This window comes from Musa acuminata, chromosome BXJ1-6 (assembly GCF_036884655.1).
Source record: "Musa acuminata AAA Group cultivar baxijiao chromosome BXJ1-6, Cavendish_Baxijiao_AAA, whole genome shotgun sequence".
Lineage (NCBI taxonomy): Eukaryota > Viridiplantae > Streptophyta > Magnoliopsida > Zingiberales > Musaceae > Musa > Musa acuminata.
In genome coordinates, this window is record NC_088332.1 from 16,211,210 (window position 1) to 16,228,852 (window position 17,643).

Here is a 17,643-nt window from a genome sequence, read left to right on the forward strand (position 1 = left end):
AATGAGTTATCTTCATATTTATCCCTTTAAATTTATGTGAACCACATATGTTCCCATAAAAACTTCAAACCTTGCAAATATGCCATTGTAATTACTCAAGATTACGACGTTAAAATTTCAATTTAAAGCAATGCCTTTGCAAAAACGTTATATATGTGGTATTTTCTTTTCATATTTATCCTCCCAAATATAAAAGAAGTAACAGCTAATTTTTAATATATTTTTTTAAATATTGATAATTATAGATATATATTAAAAGTTTAATTATTTAAAATATTAATTTTTTTTTATATTGAATAGGTCTCATGAGTATAAGATATCTTCCATTGAATAGTTTACGATCACCCGAAAATATATAGAACTTAAGATTAAAAGTTTTTAATCATGCAGCATTTTTTTTTTTTTTCTGATTTTCGATTTTCGATTATATGAAGCACATAATATAATTTAATATTCTTTGAATTCATGATTATTTTCCCAACATATTTATTCAAACTCTTCCTTCAAAATTGATGGATTTCTTGTGGACATATGCTTTTGGATCCTTATCCCCTTGTGATCCTGTGGATATAATTAATCACATTGGAATGACAACATAAAATACTACAAAAGTAAATCAACAACACGAGAAATAAAATATCGACCCATATTCCCCGTGGGTGCGGTGGGTCCTACATAAATCAATATAAAATACTTGGGGACCTGTAAGTGAAATGTTACGATATCCACCCATATGCGACTATTACAAAGAAGCCCCTTATGTTGTTAAGTATTATATTATTGTTGTCCAATCGGATTCCACCGCCATATCTTTCTTCCTGTCGAAACACAACAGTTATTCTACGCCATTGGATTCCTTCGTCCCCAATCCATCTCTTTCCCCTTCTCGGCGATTCTTTTCTCGTCGATCCTTTTCCCCCCCTTCCTCCCTCTTCTCCATGGAGTTCACGGCGACTAGGGTTGGGCTTCTGCTCGATCTCCCCAAACCCTAGCGAAGAGCGGCTGTGTCCTCCTTCCCCCGCCATGGAGGGCTCGGCGGGCGACCCCGGAGCCCCGGACTCGTGGGAGATGGCGGATCTTGACGCTAGTATGAGCCGGCTGCTGCTCTCCTCCAAGAACGGCTCCGCCTTGTCGCCATCGCTGGAGGCCGAGGAGGAGGAGGAGGAGGAGGCGGCGGCGGCTTTGGATACGACTCGGGCTTCGCTGGCCTCCGTCGATGGTGCCGAAGGCGTCCCGATGGATGCCGTCGGCCAGGTGGACCAGTTCCTCCGGGAGGCTTTGGAGAAGCCGCGAGAGCGGTTGGCGAGTAATTTTCCGTATCTCGCTGGCATGTGGTTGTCGTTATTGAATATGCTGGTTTAGGGTTTGCGGTGTTAGCTTTATTTATCGGACATTATCTCCTTAGCTTAGTCATTCCTTTCCTATTGTAAGGAATACAATTTTGATTGAGGTATTACGGGTTCTTGAGACGCTTCTTTGGGTTGAATATTGGGGAAAAGTAGGCAGAGAAGTATAATCTCAGTTGCAAACCTGGGTTTTCTTCTTTAAACGACACTAGATAATTAAGTACTTGCAAATAGGGTTTTATCTGATATTTTTAGATAGAAGTTATAGTGGATTTTGTATGTACTTGAATTTTTGTGGTACTATATAGATCTTTAAGCAAGGAATTTATGAAGACTAGGCTTGTGGAGTGGAAAGAATAAGTTTCGTTCGTCAAATAGTAAAGACTAAAGAATACCATAATATGAGAAGATACATGTTTGTCAAATAGTAAAGACTAAATAATGCCATAATATGAGAAGATACATCAGCAATCTATGAGTTGATTGAGGGAAAACATTTGGAAAAAGAGAGAGGATGAGCTTAAGAGGAACCTTGGCATGGTGATAAATATGGATAGCCATATAGCATCTTTGTTATGTATGAGTACAGTCAATGGAGTGAACATTCAAACCTGTACAGTGTTTAGTCAAAGGAAAGCCTTTTACAACGTTCTAGAAGATTTTGGTTACTTCATATGGGGCACAATGATATCTTATCTATCGATTACTCTATGATGATGAAGCAGCTTATGATTAACCTAGTAGTAGGTTATATGGAAGCCTGTTGTTGTTATTTAAGAACTTGTGCTTGGGCATATTTTGATTTGGAGTAGGACAACTGAACCAACACTTGTAGACTTTGAGGGTTATTTACAAATTGGTGTCTACATACGTTTAACAAATGAGAATACGAGATCACCATCTCTTATGCATATATTTAGCAAGTCCAAGTTATGCTATCTTCTTTGTAGTCATCCTTTTGGCTGTGTTTGGCTCAGGTTCAAAATAATTAAATTATCTTAACCTGTCCAATTAACTTCAATCCTCTCTTTTTGTTTGGTTACTAACCTGATGAATTGGGTTATTTGTGTGCTAGCAAAGAAAACGAAGGAAGTATGTTTTAACCCCATGCTTTAGGTGGATTACTTTATCCTTGTTTACTGAGATTAGAATCCTTCAACTAAGTTAATTTAACACCTCTTAATTCTAGACCATTTGATAGGTTAAATCAACCACCACTGGTTTAACCTCCCTTACTGTAACCAAACACTGCCTTGATGATAACTGTTTTAGATTAATCATCAAATTTCGTTGAAAATAGATCCTTGTATCAGAAAGGTTGAACGCACGTACAATTGTACTTCTTTCTTTGCTACACAATATTCATTGTCTATTCTTGCTCTTTTATCTATGTTTATGCTTACAGTTAGTTTTAGAGAATTACTATTTTAACCTGTCAAAGAAGTTCTTAAATAACCAATCATAATATAACCCACATAAAGGATAATTCAAAATTATCCCCTTGTTTTTTCTTGCTAATAGCTAGATTACAATTTAAAAGTGGGTTAATATTAGCTAATTGAGTTATGATTATCTAAATAGCTATTTTAATCCCAAACTAAACACATCTTACAAGAGCGGCATGCATGCGGATTTTAGAAAATAATGAAGATAATTATCTAAGTTGTTACCCTAGGCTTATAAAAATGACCTTGCTGCTGCCATATCTTGCTGGAATTTTGTTTCTGTCATGAACTTGAGTTATGCAATGTGTAGAACTGAAATCAGTTAGTGCTACATGTTTGACAGGGTCTTGCTAATTAACTTGTTATGTATTACATGTGATTCCTAAACTTGCTTCTTGAACTTGAACAAACATGTTCTTTCACCGGACAATTGAAGTGTTTTTGTTGATTTATTTTAGCCTTATATTCATGCTTGCCTGAATGTATTTCATTAACTGTCATTTTTGGTTAATTTATTACAGTACTTTTTTTTTTACAATTGTTATTGCATTTGACTAAGACAATAGCCTCTTGTTCAGTTTTGAGGATGGAGCAAGACATCGTGAAGTTCATTTGTGATCCTACTCAACAGCAACTAGAATTTCAGGCCATTCCAAATTCCTACCTAAGATTAGCAGCACACCGCATTGCACAGCATTATTACCTCCAGTCAGTTGCCATACAAGATAATAGTATGCCAGATGGATCTGGTTCTCGGATTTTGATGCAGAAAACTTCATTTAGTTGTCGAAGACCTCCAGTTCGTCTTGCAGATATTCCTGTCAATTTTCCGCAAGAAGATAATAATGCCATCCCGAAGGTTGCAATCAAGCAAAGGCCTCAGAAGCACTCACAAATTATGAGCAATGCAAATACTCAGTCCTATAAGACTAATCGTCAAAAAAGCGTTGAAGAAAGAAAAGAAGAGTATAACAGGGCACGTGCACGCATATTCAACAGCAATGATATGAGTAGCACAATTTCATATTCAAAGGATGAAGTAAAATTGCCAGATATACTACAAGACTGCTCTATTTCTGCGAGGTCAGATGAAAAAACTGCAATAGAAGGATCTGAAAAAAATCTTGGGAGGAGTTTTAGTGATTCTTCTTCTGGTAGTAGCATATTAAATAGAACTAAGATAGAGAAAGAGCCCATTGTTAGCAGACACAAAACAAACAATAGAGTAGCCATTTTTCGGGACCGCGAGGTGGATAGCAAGGATCCTGACTATGACAGAAGTTATGACAGGTGTGTTCACCTTTCATCATTCCTCTCACCTTTCATCATTGCTCTAAATAACCAAGAAAGTCATTGTCTATACTGCATATTGTCATCGAGAAAGAGGATTTTAAAGAAATTTTCAGGTTCTCAAAATTATAACTTGCTGTTTTATTGAAGAAACAGTTTGTCAGCTGGATTACATGTGCCTTTTTTTCTTGGGTGTAGTATTTTATGTGGTTGCTATCTTTGAATCTAGTTCTTTTAACAAAGAAATATGGTAATTCTTCTAATTTGACATTGTTATACCAAATTGCAAGAATTGTTTAAAACTTGATTACCAGATAGCTTTACTTTTCCCCCTAAACTTTAAATTCTAGCAGCAGCTTGATAGAACATAATTGTCACTTTTTAAAGACAATTTTATCAGTAATAATAATCATTTCAAATAAAGCTCAGATTAGTATGTACCAACAGGCGTTTATTGGTCCAATAATGGATAGTTACTGGACCATAGAACTTGGTACTGATTAATATTTGCTTTATATTATTATTGTTTGGTGATATAAGGCTGTGTATGTCATTATAGCATCATATATACTAATGTTGTACCGGTCCAACAGTTTGTCAAGAACCGCAGTCAAATAGGCATTTTAAAAACCTTGGTTATGATAATGTACTTTATCCAATACTGGGTTGTTTATCCAATCACAAAATGACTTGCTAATATTCCAGATAAAGCTTTAATTTGTGAGCTCTATATTCATGTTGCATATTCCTGTATCCGCTGATCATTTGGTTTACTGTATCTACTTTCAGGTACATGCAAAGATTTGAACCTGGGTTTGGATTCAACAGTGGACCGGGCACCATACAGCCACTATATTCCCCTGCTGTTAATTACAATACTGAATTCCCACAACTTGGATCAGGTCATGGTGCTCAATTTCCTGTTGACCACCTACCTCAGCCTATTCCTCAGCATCTGCATGGAGGACCTTGGTTATCGCCTTCAGCACCTAATGTGATCAACTATGGTCCTCCAGCAGGCATGATGCCAACATATAATTCCAATCATGTTCATGCTCATTCCACGACATCAGTTTACATGCACTCGTCTCAATATTCTGTGCCTCCACATCCTGGAATGTCTTTTGCTCATCCTAATGGACACATTCAATCTTTTGTGCAGGTTCTCTTCCTCTTTCCATCTTTGTCATTTCTTCCACACCTCATTATTTTCAATTTTATGCAATTTAATTGATAATTTACATATTTGTTTTTATCAATGCATGGCCTCTGATGATGTGAAATTATTCTCTCTATCCTGCTTGTGCAATTTTTTTAATACAATGTAGTTAGGGCATGTGTTCCCTACACATGCCACATAAGCTGTTATTATATCTTTTAACATTAGTGTTCTGTTATTGTGATACATAATGATATTGATACTCAATACATTGGTAACTTTATTTTAGAATAATTGATCCAGCAAAAAAAAAAGTGAGAGAATGTCTTAGATAAAGAGCTCTATCTCATTAAAGGTGGATGTTTTAAGATTACAATGAAAGATTGATGTGTTTTGGTCATCATGTGGTCTCAATTTGTTATATCCCAGATGTGCAGACATTAGGTTCTCGGTGGATGATGTAGTTAATCTTGGCTATTCTTTAGTCAAGAGTATGGTGTCTGATTTTATTCTGAATTTTTTCATTAAAAAAATTAAATTTAAAAATCAGTCGGTTTCTTTCCCTCTAATGAAAAGACTAATAAGACATTTGCTTGAACCTTGTAGCTGCTTTTGGATGCCAAGCTAAGTTATTTGTTTTCTTTTTCCCTAGCTCTTTGTCATCTGGAATCCCTTCTATGTAGATTTCATGTTTCTTTTGTCTAATGCTGCGTTTCTTTTTTGCAGACTCACCAGCAGCTACCTGACACGAGTTTTGGATTAGCCCGGCCCCGTTGAGGGGCCTGGGCATGCCTGCACCTGCCAGCAGGAGCTTTGAGTTCGATAATGTGATGATGCCACAGTTCCTGGCATCAGTGATTTGCTGGCAGGAAAATAGCAGGCAAAATGGACTGAGGATGGCCAGAACAGTGTGTCATAAGTCAAACTTAGCAGTTTCTGGCTTGCTCGGATTTGTTGATGCTTTCTGCATGTCAGATGATGAAAAAGCATGTAGTTTCCGATGTTCTCTACTCTTGCGCAGGCTACAGACAATCCGATTTGATGGCACTGAAACTGAACGGAAAGCAATCATATGGGATGTAATTAGCTCGTTAGGATGAGGGTTTGATGTCAACAAGATCTCTAAGATGATCGTCATTAATTTTTTCTGCAGAAGTACCATGACTGGCATCTCCCTTAGACAATCCTTACTTTTGGAGGAAGGATGCTCTTCATGTAGTGAAATTAAGTCAATTCAAAGTAGACACAACACAGTGTTCTGCTTATCAAGGTATGGTGTTTGATGACCAAGTTTTACCATTTTAACCCAGTATTTGTTCTGTCAAATATTTTATTGTATATCTTGGTTATATTGTTTGTCTGATGTTGTCATTGTGAGTTGTTTCCTTCTATTGTTATTGATTTATATCAACAGCACTGGGAAGGATACGGTTTTCTTTTCTCCAGTAATTTGATGCTATTGTGGATGTTCTTACGGATGCTGTGCTGAATACTTCAAACATGCTTTTTTTTTCCTTTGCTGCCAGAATATGTACTGATAAGTTGTAGACAGAAATAGCCTTCTCATGTGGATATTCCATCTATAGGATAATGTCTGTAAGTAACCTTTCTAGATGTACATTTACTAATGTATTCGAGTAAATGTATGATGTTTATGTGACATGATATTGGAGAAGCTCTCAAATTTCAGTACTCTTTGGAACTGTCAATTTTCATGGGCTTGCTAATTATGTGATCTTTTGTGCAGGAATCAAATCGAGATAGCTGCCTCAACCAGAAAGGTCTTTGTTGCATCTGTGAGAGCTCACACCAGAAACCAGAAAGCAGCAAAATCCACTTCATTTCCTCTTCCTCAAGGTCAGCCAATCTTTCCATTGTTTTCTCAATTCCAGTGGTTATTCTGAAGATTTAGTTATGCAATTGTGTAGGACTTGAGGTTTTTTCTGAAACAGTTTTCTTATTTAGGAGTTCTTTGAAAAAGAATTGTAGCATGTTGGATATTGTGTTGATCTGCTTTTTAGAAGGAAGATCAAAGGAACTAATATTGAAGTTAAAAGCGATAAAAAAGTGATCTTTTAAAGGAAGAAACCAGAAAAGCTAATCTGGAGATTAAAAAAAGCACAAAAATTTTGTTCTTCTAGGAATATTTGATAGATATTCAGCAATATATATATATTCACACACACACTGCTGCATTTTACTGGAACCTTGCTAGATGTGGCAAAGAGAACCACAGTTACTGTGCTTTCTTCCATCAGAGTTCAGTTATTGGGTACTTGTGGTCAAGGTTTGACTTACCGGTTCGAGCCGGTATGTCGACCGGCCGACAGCACGGCATGTGCTGCTCCGTACCGGTGTACCAACACATGGTACATCAGTGTGTACCAATGTTTCGATGAGGAAGAAAGAGGTTGAAGAGGAAGGTCCAGTGGATGAATAGAGGAGGAAGAAGGGGAAAGGAAGAGGAAGAAAGAAAAGGAGAAGTGCAGCAATACATGGGAAGCAGTGACTGTGTCGAAGGGAAGCAGTAGCATCACAATGGCACAGAGGCGGTGCTGCTGCAGCATCACAATGGCGAAGAGGTAGCACTGTTGCAGCTTTGCAGCAGCGAAGCGACGAAGAGGCAGTGCTGCTGCAACGGCGAAGTGGCGAAGAGGCAGCGCACGCTGCAGCATCACAGCGGTGAATACACAGTGCCTTGGCTTCGTACACGAGAAGAGCTCTAATATGTTTTTTTAAAGCTGAAATGGATTGGGGTCCTCTACTTTTTTTTTTTTTTTTTTTTTAACGCAAATTGCCCGAAACGGGTTGGTCCGCACATCTGTCCATGCCTGGACAGGTATGTATCATCCAAACCATACCGTTTCGGGCAATACAGCAATCCTTGCTTCTGGTAGTATTTGATGATCATTATTAGTGGGTCGTATGTTCTCAAGTAGGCAAGTTCAAATAGGTAAAATGGTAAAATCCATATTTATGGATTAAGTCATCCTGTTGCACCTGGCTAATGGGGTTAGTGCATGGTATGTTCATCCTACAAGTTGATGTAAGAGATATTCCCTTGTATATCCTCTTATATTTGATTGTTACATACTCGGAGTACAAAAGCATGTCTCACAAAACTTCTGCAAATTTACAAGCTCAATTATAGAGGATGAGTTTTGATTTGGCCACGTTATTATTGGCTCGGTGGATGTTAAAGATGTGTATCATTGCACATCAATTATATGGAAGTTACAGGAAGAGTGCAGAACCACAAAAATAGAAGGAAAAAGGAAGTTTGAGATGGATATCTATCTATATCTTGTTCTTTTAGCATCTTCTTAGCCTTCTTCTAGTCACGTGATCTCTTTAGATTCATTTTATGTTTCGATCTAGTATTATTTTTTGTAGAAGACTTAGAAAAAGAGTTTGATAATTTTTTTTTGTACTTCAAAAGTTTTTGGTCAGAGTTTAGTCATTAGAAGTTCATAACCATGTTAATTGGCCTATTTTGGCTTTTTAGATCAGTCTCAAACTTTCATCATGTTGGCCTATAGTTGCATGGTATGCTGTTGTATACTTATGTTTCTAATTATACAGACAACGGATTTCTGCAAAAGGAGTTGTCTGTCAGCTCTTGACATTGGTAGTATATGTATGGTAATAATCAGTGGTTTTCTAAAATTAAAAAAAATGTGCCTTATTAGAGCATAGATTTTGTCAAGAAGCCAATTGATGAATCTGAACAGAGTTCCTCAGCTCTTTGGCAATTGCTTTTACATATTTCCTTGATTATATAAAAAAGTGTCCATTGGTCAATCTCATTCATATGTGGTTGTCACTACTGACTAATACCCGGGTGTTTCTTAAATAACTGTGCTGTTTAGTGATTTTGTATTTTTGCTTAATTCAGACATTGCTTGTATTTTTATTACAGGCATTCATACAAATTTAGTGCATATAATAATCAGTCCTTTTAACTCGCTTTCCTACATAAAGGGCAGTCGAAATGCTTCTCATTTGATTTGTGGTTTACTAGTTCTGAATCTTTCTGGAATTTATCATTAAGAAACCTTAACTGTTGCAGACATCTTTTTTATTTTTCTTTCTTTTTGTTCAGTATTTCTTTTGGTGCTTTCTACCTTTCAGTTCTTAAAAAATTCTCAGTACTTTTGTTTCTGGGTTTAATAGGATGGTCCTATCAGGCAATTAAATCTCCAACATTAAGCATCTGGATCTCCAAATGGGCCACCAGTTACATCTGGATCTCCAAATGAGCTCGAGGATAGCAGGCATTTGGCTTACACAAAGTGAGGTCCCGATGGAAAAGACTAGTCATATCGTCATTTTTCATTCATTACTTTGATTCTCGCAAATATGATGTGTTCCCAAGTTCACAGGCATCAACTGCTTCTCATATGCATCCTTTATTCCATGTCTCTCAATGTCAGTGCCTTTCTTGACATTGCATGCCTTCTGCAGAACCTAACAAAAGAGTTAGGGTTTGTATTCTGTCTTATGATAGAGCCGGCAGTGGAGAGATTACCCTGACCTAAATGTTAGATAGTTTGGAACTTGCTGGTAGTTTGGAACTATTGAAGTGGATGGCCATTAAGAAAAGAGGTTACCTGGCCATCTTGGCTGCCTGATGCATCTTAATTAGGTATATACCGATTGAATAAATTATATAAGGACATTTATGTCATTTTAGCTGCTGTAATGTTATTTTATGATTTGAATATATTCTCCATCATTGTGTTTGGTGGAAACTAGACTTTGGTTAAATGATAAATTGATAACACTGGAGTATTTACTTGTGCAATCATAAAATGTTGTCTCCTTGGGTTCTCATGTTTCCTGAGGTTTACAAGTTTCTATATCTGGTGGTTTTTTGTTGATAGATTTGTTTGAGAAGCATTTCTGAATGCATCTTACCTTTGTTTTGCCTCATCATTGCTTGCAGTTGTACCTTTCTCGGAAGTAGAACATAAGCACAAGGTTCCATTGTTACTTGTCCACATCCATTTTTGCCCACAACATTGTTCTCTTTGGTTGGATGAGATTTGCAGATGGTGAGCTGATAATTGCTTCTGAGGGGCTGCCAATTTCCCGACACAGAGGGAGGTCCACTCAATTGCATGGGTCATCATGCTAGCCAAATCTTGTGTTCCCATGGTGCAGATGATGTTTACACCAAATGCCCTTTTCTCTGTGAGGGAACTGCTGTGCCCATGGGGTGAGTCAGTTGATTTTGTTTGTTATTTTTATAGCGATTCGAGAGTAGCATTGACCTTGACATTGATTATGTGATAGATATTATGTGATAGTGACTTCGGATGAGGCAAGTTGTCCACAGCTCCCAAGATCATCGATTGCAGAATTATCACACCCTAAGCTGATCCATAGCAATCGGTGTGGGGCCTTTTACTATGATGCCATCCATATCAACGTCTTACTAATGCGTTCGAGCATCAACATGTTCCCCGTTTGTAGATGGTGCATGTAATTCTGAGATTCCCACCGTTGTCTTGTGTTAGTATCGTAATGAGCTGTTCTAGTGCTTTACTGTCGCTGTCACAGATTGTGCTTTCTGTAATCCGAAGTAGATGGTGAATTTAATTCTATTAATTGGAGACAATATGAACTTAGCCAAGATTTCACACACTCGTCTAATTAGAGTGGTGTGGTATGTGTGAGCCACTCTTTCTTAACTGTTGATGCTACGGCAAATGCGCTGGTCAATGAGTTTTGTAAAGCAAATATGGTTCCATGTATTCCAAGGCCAGGCTTCTTCATCCAATTGTTTGGCAAAGTTGCAGTTTCCCGGTCCTTCTATTTTCTCATAACAGCTGCCCCGTACCCCGTGAAAACGTCGCTATTAATTTGGACTTCAAAGACGGAGGACCCAAAAGAAAAGAAAAAGACAGCACCACCATCAGGTGGTGGCATGGGGATACAAGAGGCCAGGCGCATCAACCACCGAGGAACCAACAGGTACTAAACGTTAGATTATCTGATTTTTCTGAACCTTTCGGCGTAGCCATGTAACATAAGTAAAATAATAAATGAGGGATGACGGCCATAAGCAAAGCACAAAATAGCAAACGTGGACTCATTCACAGGTTCAATAATAAACCTCGACCCAGTGGGGTTTTTGTGGAACTTTTGAGCTGCGATCCTTGAATTTCTCCACTTCGCCTTTGCCAAAGAACCAGCAGCAGTCGCCTTGCTGGTACTTTAAATCGAGATGCACTCACTCCCCATGGTCCTCTCGTCACCTCCCTCAGGAATTCAATTAAGACTATATAGGAGGACGGAGTGGCAAAGGCGAAGGCAAACACAAAAATTCTCCTTATCCACAGCTTTGATGACTCTACAGGAACACCAACTAGCGAGACAGGCATACAGCAAGATGCTGGTCTAAGTTCATTGGTCCACATGTATCTTGGGGGTATAGTCTTTTCTCGACGCCACTTTGACAAGTAATATGATCCCATGCCATGCTAGGTTCCTAATCTCTCACTTCACCACTGTCTGGACAAGTAAATAGATCTTGAACAAAACCTAAATAATAATAATGATACTAATACAAAGGAATTTGTCTGAACTGTTCCTCCGTGTTCCTCTAACAAAACATCGTTTATACGAAGATAAAAAAATAATCGTAAATTAGATAAAACTTAGTAGGAAAGTGCATAATCAAGATCCAGAAAAAAAAGGAAAAAATTGTTTGGATTGCCTATACAGCCTGGGCTGCTTTTGCAAGACAAGAAGGATAAGAGAAAATAAATAAGAGTAGGCGGGGAAAAAAAAACAGAAAAAAAAAAATCATCACTCTGTTCTTTGATTACTTTTACTTGATGGTTATCACCACCTCCAAGTAATGATTCAAACTACATGTCATACAGATGTGTATAATCAAGATCAGGGAATAAAAAATCAAAAAGAAAGGGAACAAGTTTGGATTGCATTTGCAACCTGGGCTGCTTTTGCATGACAAGAAAGATAAAGAGGAAATAAGAGGAAAAGGCAAAATGAAAGAGGTAAAAAAAGGGAAAAAAATCATCATTCTTTGTTTGTTTATACTTTTCGTTTATGATTATCGGCAACTTTTTGATGGTCACAATCTTCTCTTTGTTTTAGTCATTCTATCATAGTTTATCAATGGAAATAACAATTCAATCTTAATTTCATCATCACTATTGTCATGAATAATTAACTTATTATATTATTATAAATAAATCTGTATACAGAATATGTTATTCTCTTTCAGTTTTACTCATGCTTTATATAACATATAGAGGATTTCTAATAAACTTGTGGAACTCATTTTGATTAATTTTTGTGACTATTTTAGTCATGTAAACGTAGATGGATATAATGTTTATGCATGTCAATATCTTTTAATTTTCTAGCTCCGTAGAATAGTGTGAAGTGTCATTCAATATAACATACTTGAAATACGTAGGTGGCACATGATTGGATGAGCCTCTAGGGTATTGTTTAGAGTTGGTTCGTTGCTTTGTTATGTAGTAGTAGGATCTATTGGTTCTAACAAATTACCTTAAACATTTTGTCATATGATCGTTTAAAGTTTACCAAGTCTATTTTTATAATTTGCATTGTGTATCAATATTTGTTGAAATATCTACTTGTGAGATATCGAGTTAAATGATTCTTTTAATATGTCTTTTCCTTTATAGATTCTTATGTGATCATAAAAGGTTTTCGGGACACTATCCATTTGTAGACAAATACACAAAGGTGTCGTACGACTTAAGAAATATGGTTAAGTTTATGACAATTGGTACCAAAGTGAGACATGCATACTTAAAAACACTTGGTATGCAAATATAGGGGACCTAGTGAGGTTGTATTAAGGGTGACCAACACATGCAATCATTTAAAAGAAACTAGCGTAGAGACATACGAAAAGGAATCGCTTAGAGGAGCGGATATCCGTGATTGACATTTAAAGGAATGGCCAACCCTTTGCACGAGAGGCACCATGAGATCAAGTAACTTAGGAAGAACGTATAGCACACAAAGGTTGGAATGGTTGAGTTCAAGCTACGACTCGACGTTGGCAACCAAACTTAATAGTGTTAAAGGGCGAGGGCACTTGGAAAAGGATGAGATCATATAAGGAGGGATGAATTGCTCGGTGACTTAAAGAGTTATGTAAATCGCATAAAGGCAAGAGAAACTACTATATCGAAGAATTTGATACTCATATAAGAGCTTATATATAGACAATGGATTGTCCATGACAATCCATTACTCGATGCCATGGAGCATAAAAACTTTTTCTTCGACATGAGAATGATACGTCTGTAGGAGATTAAAGTGTGTAGTAGGTTCAATAAGTTGTTAGGCCTTAAGGGGGGCAATAAATGTTACATTAACAAAGAGTCATAATCTAGTAAGTGCATTTACGATGGCAGAACAGTCAACAGTTTGTTCAGCAAGGTGGAGTAGTCCAAGAGGATGGTGACCTTTGAAACTTTTAGAGATAAAGTCACTTCAACAAGACAGATATATAAGAGGGATAAGTCTCAATTCTCCAAAAGGAGAATCATATGCAACAGACCGTAGATGTTGAGTGGGGTACCCTAAGACGATAGTTCCATAAAGCTCAATGAACTAAGCAAGCGACGATGAGTCATCACATGATCTCATGTGAGGTAATACGTTGGTGGATATATTACGAGATCAAGTGAGGCGCTCCTTAGGTAACATCAAACGAATGCACACTTAGAGCTAATATGGAGATCGAATTCAATGAAGGGTTGACTCGTGGATTGGTGGGCACGAGGACCACCATCAACTCAATGCGAATAGAAAAGTGGAATAATTTGGGTAAAACTCGATGAAGTGTCCAAGACGTATAAAGGGAGTCGACATAAAAACCAAAAAATTGAGTAGAGGCACAAAACATTTCTTGGTCAGAGGTCAAGGATATAAACTATTATAGAGGAAAGAGCAAGATCATATCGTTCCATAGGTCCCTTGTTCTGATGGAGCGAACTAATCTTGCATAGTTTTAAAGTCAAAGGGAGCTTCAAGGCTTATGCATCTTATCTCAACAAAATAGTTGATAAAGGGACGAAAGCAAAGTTGGGGTCAGAAAACCTTAGCATGGGGCAAGAGGATGTGAAGACGAGTACTCTTGAAGAATATGTTGCAATATTACCATTACCATTCGAGTTACTGCAAAAGAAGTTATATGCAATAGAGATTATGTTAGGGGTAAAAGCCCAAGATCTAGATAATGGCACATCAATTTCAGTGAAGTCAATGAAATTCGATAGTTATTGGGTAATAGACTATCTTAAAGTTGCACTTCGTTCATGTGTGACCCAAGAGCGAGTGAACGAAGATCGATTGTTAAAGGAGCAAACAGAATCAGAAGTGGCAAAGACTTTGCGATGTGCTAACGGAGGTCACACATAGAGAGATTATAGTCCAAATTCATCCCACAAAGATCAAAATACATTAAAGATGTCATAATAAGGCGACATGATACAATATATCATGATGGAATAGTTTTAAGGCAATACGATACACATAGAAGAAGTCCGGTGAGTGGCTTAATTATATAAAGGTGAACTTCACTTTAGTAAGCAACATAACAACAAGAAGGGTCATATATTCAAGAAGTGAATGACATGGTACCGTAAAGGCGGGTCTTTCATGTGTGTACTAAATTTTACATTTGATGAAAGCCTTGGTTTTCATAGAAGTATGATTTGAGTGGCTGGAGAGTTGGGACTATACTAAAGCTCATATTCGCTAGAGAGCCCAACAAGTCAAAGGAAATGGCTGAGCGAATGAATATTACTACCAATGATGCAAAGGAGAATAGAATCGACGCAAGCCCTACAACATGATATAGAGGTTATGCATGAGAGTTACAGTCTATTATTTTATCATCCAAGGGAAACTACTCAAAGAACACAAAGATGTTGAAACAAGTAGTCGAAAAGGGCAAGGAGGCAATGACGAGTCCAAAGGGACTTAGCTACCCAAAACCAAGCGTTAATTAGATAAAGGGGGACTTGGAAGAGTATCATAGTGCCACAAAAACGGATCTACCAATCACGAAGAAAGGGATACAAATACGAGGTGACAGATAGTAAAGCCATGAGCATAACAGCATCATGATATCGTAAAGGTAGGACTTTCGTGGAGTCATCGATCCTTTGCTCTCATGGAAGGAGAGCGCATGGTTGTAAAAGAGGGCTAAGGAGGTAAAAACTTTAAGTACCGACAAGATAGAAGGGCAAAGGTTATGGAACTTCATAAGACTAATATTGACAAGCTTCTTATCAAGATAACTGAAAATGAGGAACTTTTGGTTGATACAATATTACTTGACTAAAGAATGGAATAAATAGTACGTGATCTTGTACATTTTCTAATCAGAGGAGTAAGTGATAGAAATGATAGAGAAGATGATATAATCCTAGAGATGACCAAAACAATAGGAGATTTTCTTTAAGCCAGGGCAAAATTTTACTCTTTTCGGGCAAAACTTCTTATATTTTAAAAGTTCAATGGCAATAAGGAGGTGAATCATAGTAGTTAACACAATGCAAGGAATATAAATACCTTATGTGCTTTAGAAATATGAGCAAAAGAGAAGCAAAGTTAGTAATTAGCTTGATACATGAAGTATAACCCTCGAGAATGTGAGTGAGGTCAAGCAACCTTTGTCTTCTTAACTCTTATGAGAATGGGTAAAAATCAAATATCTCAATTAACTTATTTATCTAACAAGGAAGCTTTACGCATATTCAAAGACCCTTCATAGAGACTTGGTGGAAGATAATACTTGTCAAATCTTCACCAATGGTGATTATATCTATTGAGAGTCGATTGTCTATTTCATTTCCCAATAAAATACTAATCAAAAGCAGAAGTAATGCTAACATACTTGATGTGACAACTAAACAAAAGAAAAATCAATCAATAAATTTTACAAGGCGATGCTAGTTAAAGCTCTAATAGGCATCCACCTAGCTCAAGTGACATGAGATGCTTGAGAGATTGATGCATAACAATGAAGGTATTTTCCTTCATCTGAGGGAAATGTAGGAACAAATAAAAAACAACACAACTTGATTGACCCCACACCAGATACTAACAAGTTACTAATAAGTTACTAACAAGTTGAAGCAATGTTGGTGGATTAAAATTTGACCCTACAATGATAATGGAGAGCAATTGAAAGCCAAGAGAGATGCATTATAGCTATTACGATAAGATGTCATTAACGTCTTGGTTAGCTTGATGTGGTCCAGACCCATATGCGTAAGGTTGTCCAAGATGGCTTTAGGGTGAAAACGTCATGCTCTTGAGGTGCCACATATACGAAGATCGAAATCGAGAGAAATTTCTTGACTCGATCCCTTTGACACCCAAGTCAGTGATATAAGATAGGTGACTGTAGACGCGAGTGATTAAAGAGTGATGTCCCCATTTTATTATGTTGAAGATAAGCTTTTATACCTGGTTGTAAAGGGACATAATATTCTAGGACATATTGTATGGGAATGTAGCCTCTAACCACCTCTACCAATCTTCTCTTGACATTTTATCCACACGGGTGACAAGGGAGGATAGCCTACAACCACCTGCCTTGGACCCTTGTCCACGTGGGCAAACAAATGGAGGGTAGCCTTCATCTTCTCATTCTAGTTTAGATACCACGTGGAGGCTACGTGTCGAATAATAATTGGCTAACGATGTTTTCCCTCGCAACTAAAGTAGAAGATTAAAGATTCAACAAAGACAAAGAGATGCAACATCTACAAAGACTTCGACAAGAACACTGAAAGAATAAGTGAAGAAGAATGTCATGGACAAATATATACATAAGATGTTTGATATAATGTTTGTGTATATTCGTAAATTTCGATTTTGTTCAACGGCTTATAGTAGGCTTAGTAACCCCATTTTAATTGGCTTTTGTGACCATTTTATCCTATAAATGCAAGTTATATGAAATCATCACGTAGATGTAAAATTACCCAAAACTAGATTATCCAAATAATCATTTTGGAGGTTTTCTAACTCCGTAGAGTGGTGCAAAGTATTAACTAGTACAATACACTAGAGCTACCATGTGACACATAATTAGATAAACCATTGGGGTATTATCTAGAGTTGTTCACTATCTTATGTTGTAGTAGCATCATGTGAGCACTTATAATGACTTTTGATCTCAGCGAACCACCTTGGACCTTGTGCCGTGCGATCATTTAGAGCTTACGAAGTTTATATTTATAATTTATATTACCTATCAAGTATTTTGCTAAAATGTGTGCTTGTGAAATCCTGAGTTAAACATTTCTTCTAATTTGTTTCACTTTTGAATGTCTTTATGGGATCATAAAAGGTTTCAGGGAGACTAACCCTT

General features: G+C 37.1%; 1 protein-coding gene across 9 annotated transcripts; it reads left to right on the forward strand.

Moving 5' to 3' along the window:
* The first annotated feature begins 812 nt into the window (after positions 1 to 812).
* Positions 813 to 10,884, forward strand: LOC135676508 (uncharacterized). Of its 9 annotated transcripts, none has more exons than XM_065187776.1 (8): positions 813 to 1,327; positions 3,370 to 4,081; positions 4,871 to 5,243; positions 5,967 to 6,510; positions 6,988 to 7,097; positions 9,414 to 9,885; positions 10,186 to 10,458; positions 10,536 to 10,884. In XM_065187776.1, exons 1-4 carry the CDS (start codon positions 1,024 to 1,026, stop codon positions 6,015 to 6,017), a joined length of 1,440 nt encoding a protein of 479 aa, XP_065043848.1. In that variant the 5' UTR covers positions 813 to 1,023; the 3' UTR covers positions 6,018 to 6,510; positions 6,988 to 7,097; positions 9,414 to 9,885; positions 10,186 to 10,458; positions 10,536 to 10,884. The 9 variants fall into 9 exon arrangements, with proteins under 9 accessions (XP_065043848.1, XP_065043849.1, XP_065043847.1 ...); XM_065187777.1 differs by having other exon boundaries at positions 10,292 to 10,458; XM_065187775.1 differs by having other exon boundaries at positions 9,414 to 9,532.
* The last annotated feature ends 6,759 nt before the right edge of the window (positions 10,885 to 17,643 follow it).

What these genes read in the sequence shown, in the direction of transcription:
- LOC135676508 (XM_065187774.1), top strand. Translation starts at nt 1,024, where the DNA reads ATGGAGGGCTCGGCGGGCGACCCCGGAGCCCCGGACTCGTGGGAGATG. An exon ending in TAATTTTCCGTATCTCGCTG is followed by an intron (nt 1,328 to 3,369) that starts GCATGTGGTTGT and finishes CCTCTTGTTCAG; the next exon opens with TTTTGAGGATGGAGCAAGAC. An exon ending in TATGACAGAAGTTATGACAG is followed by an intron (nt 4,082 to 4,870) that starts GTGTGTTCACCT and finishes ATCTACTTTCAG; the next exon opens with GTACATGCAAAGATTTGAAC.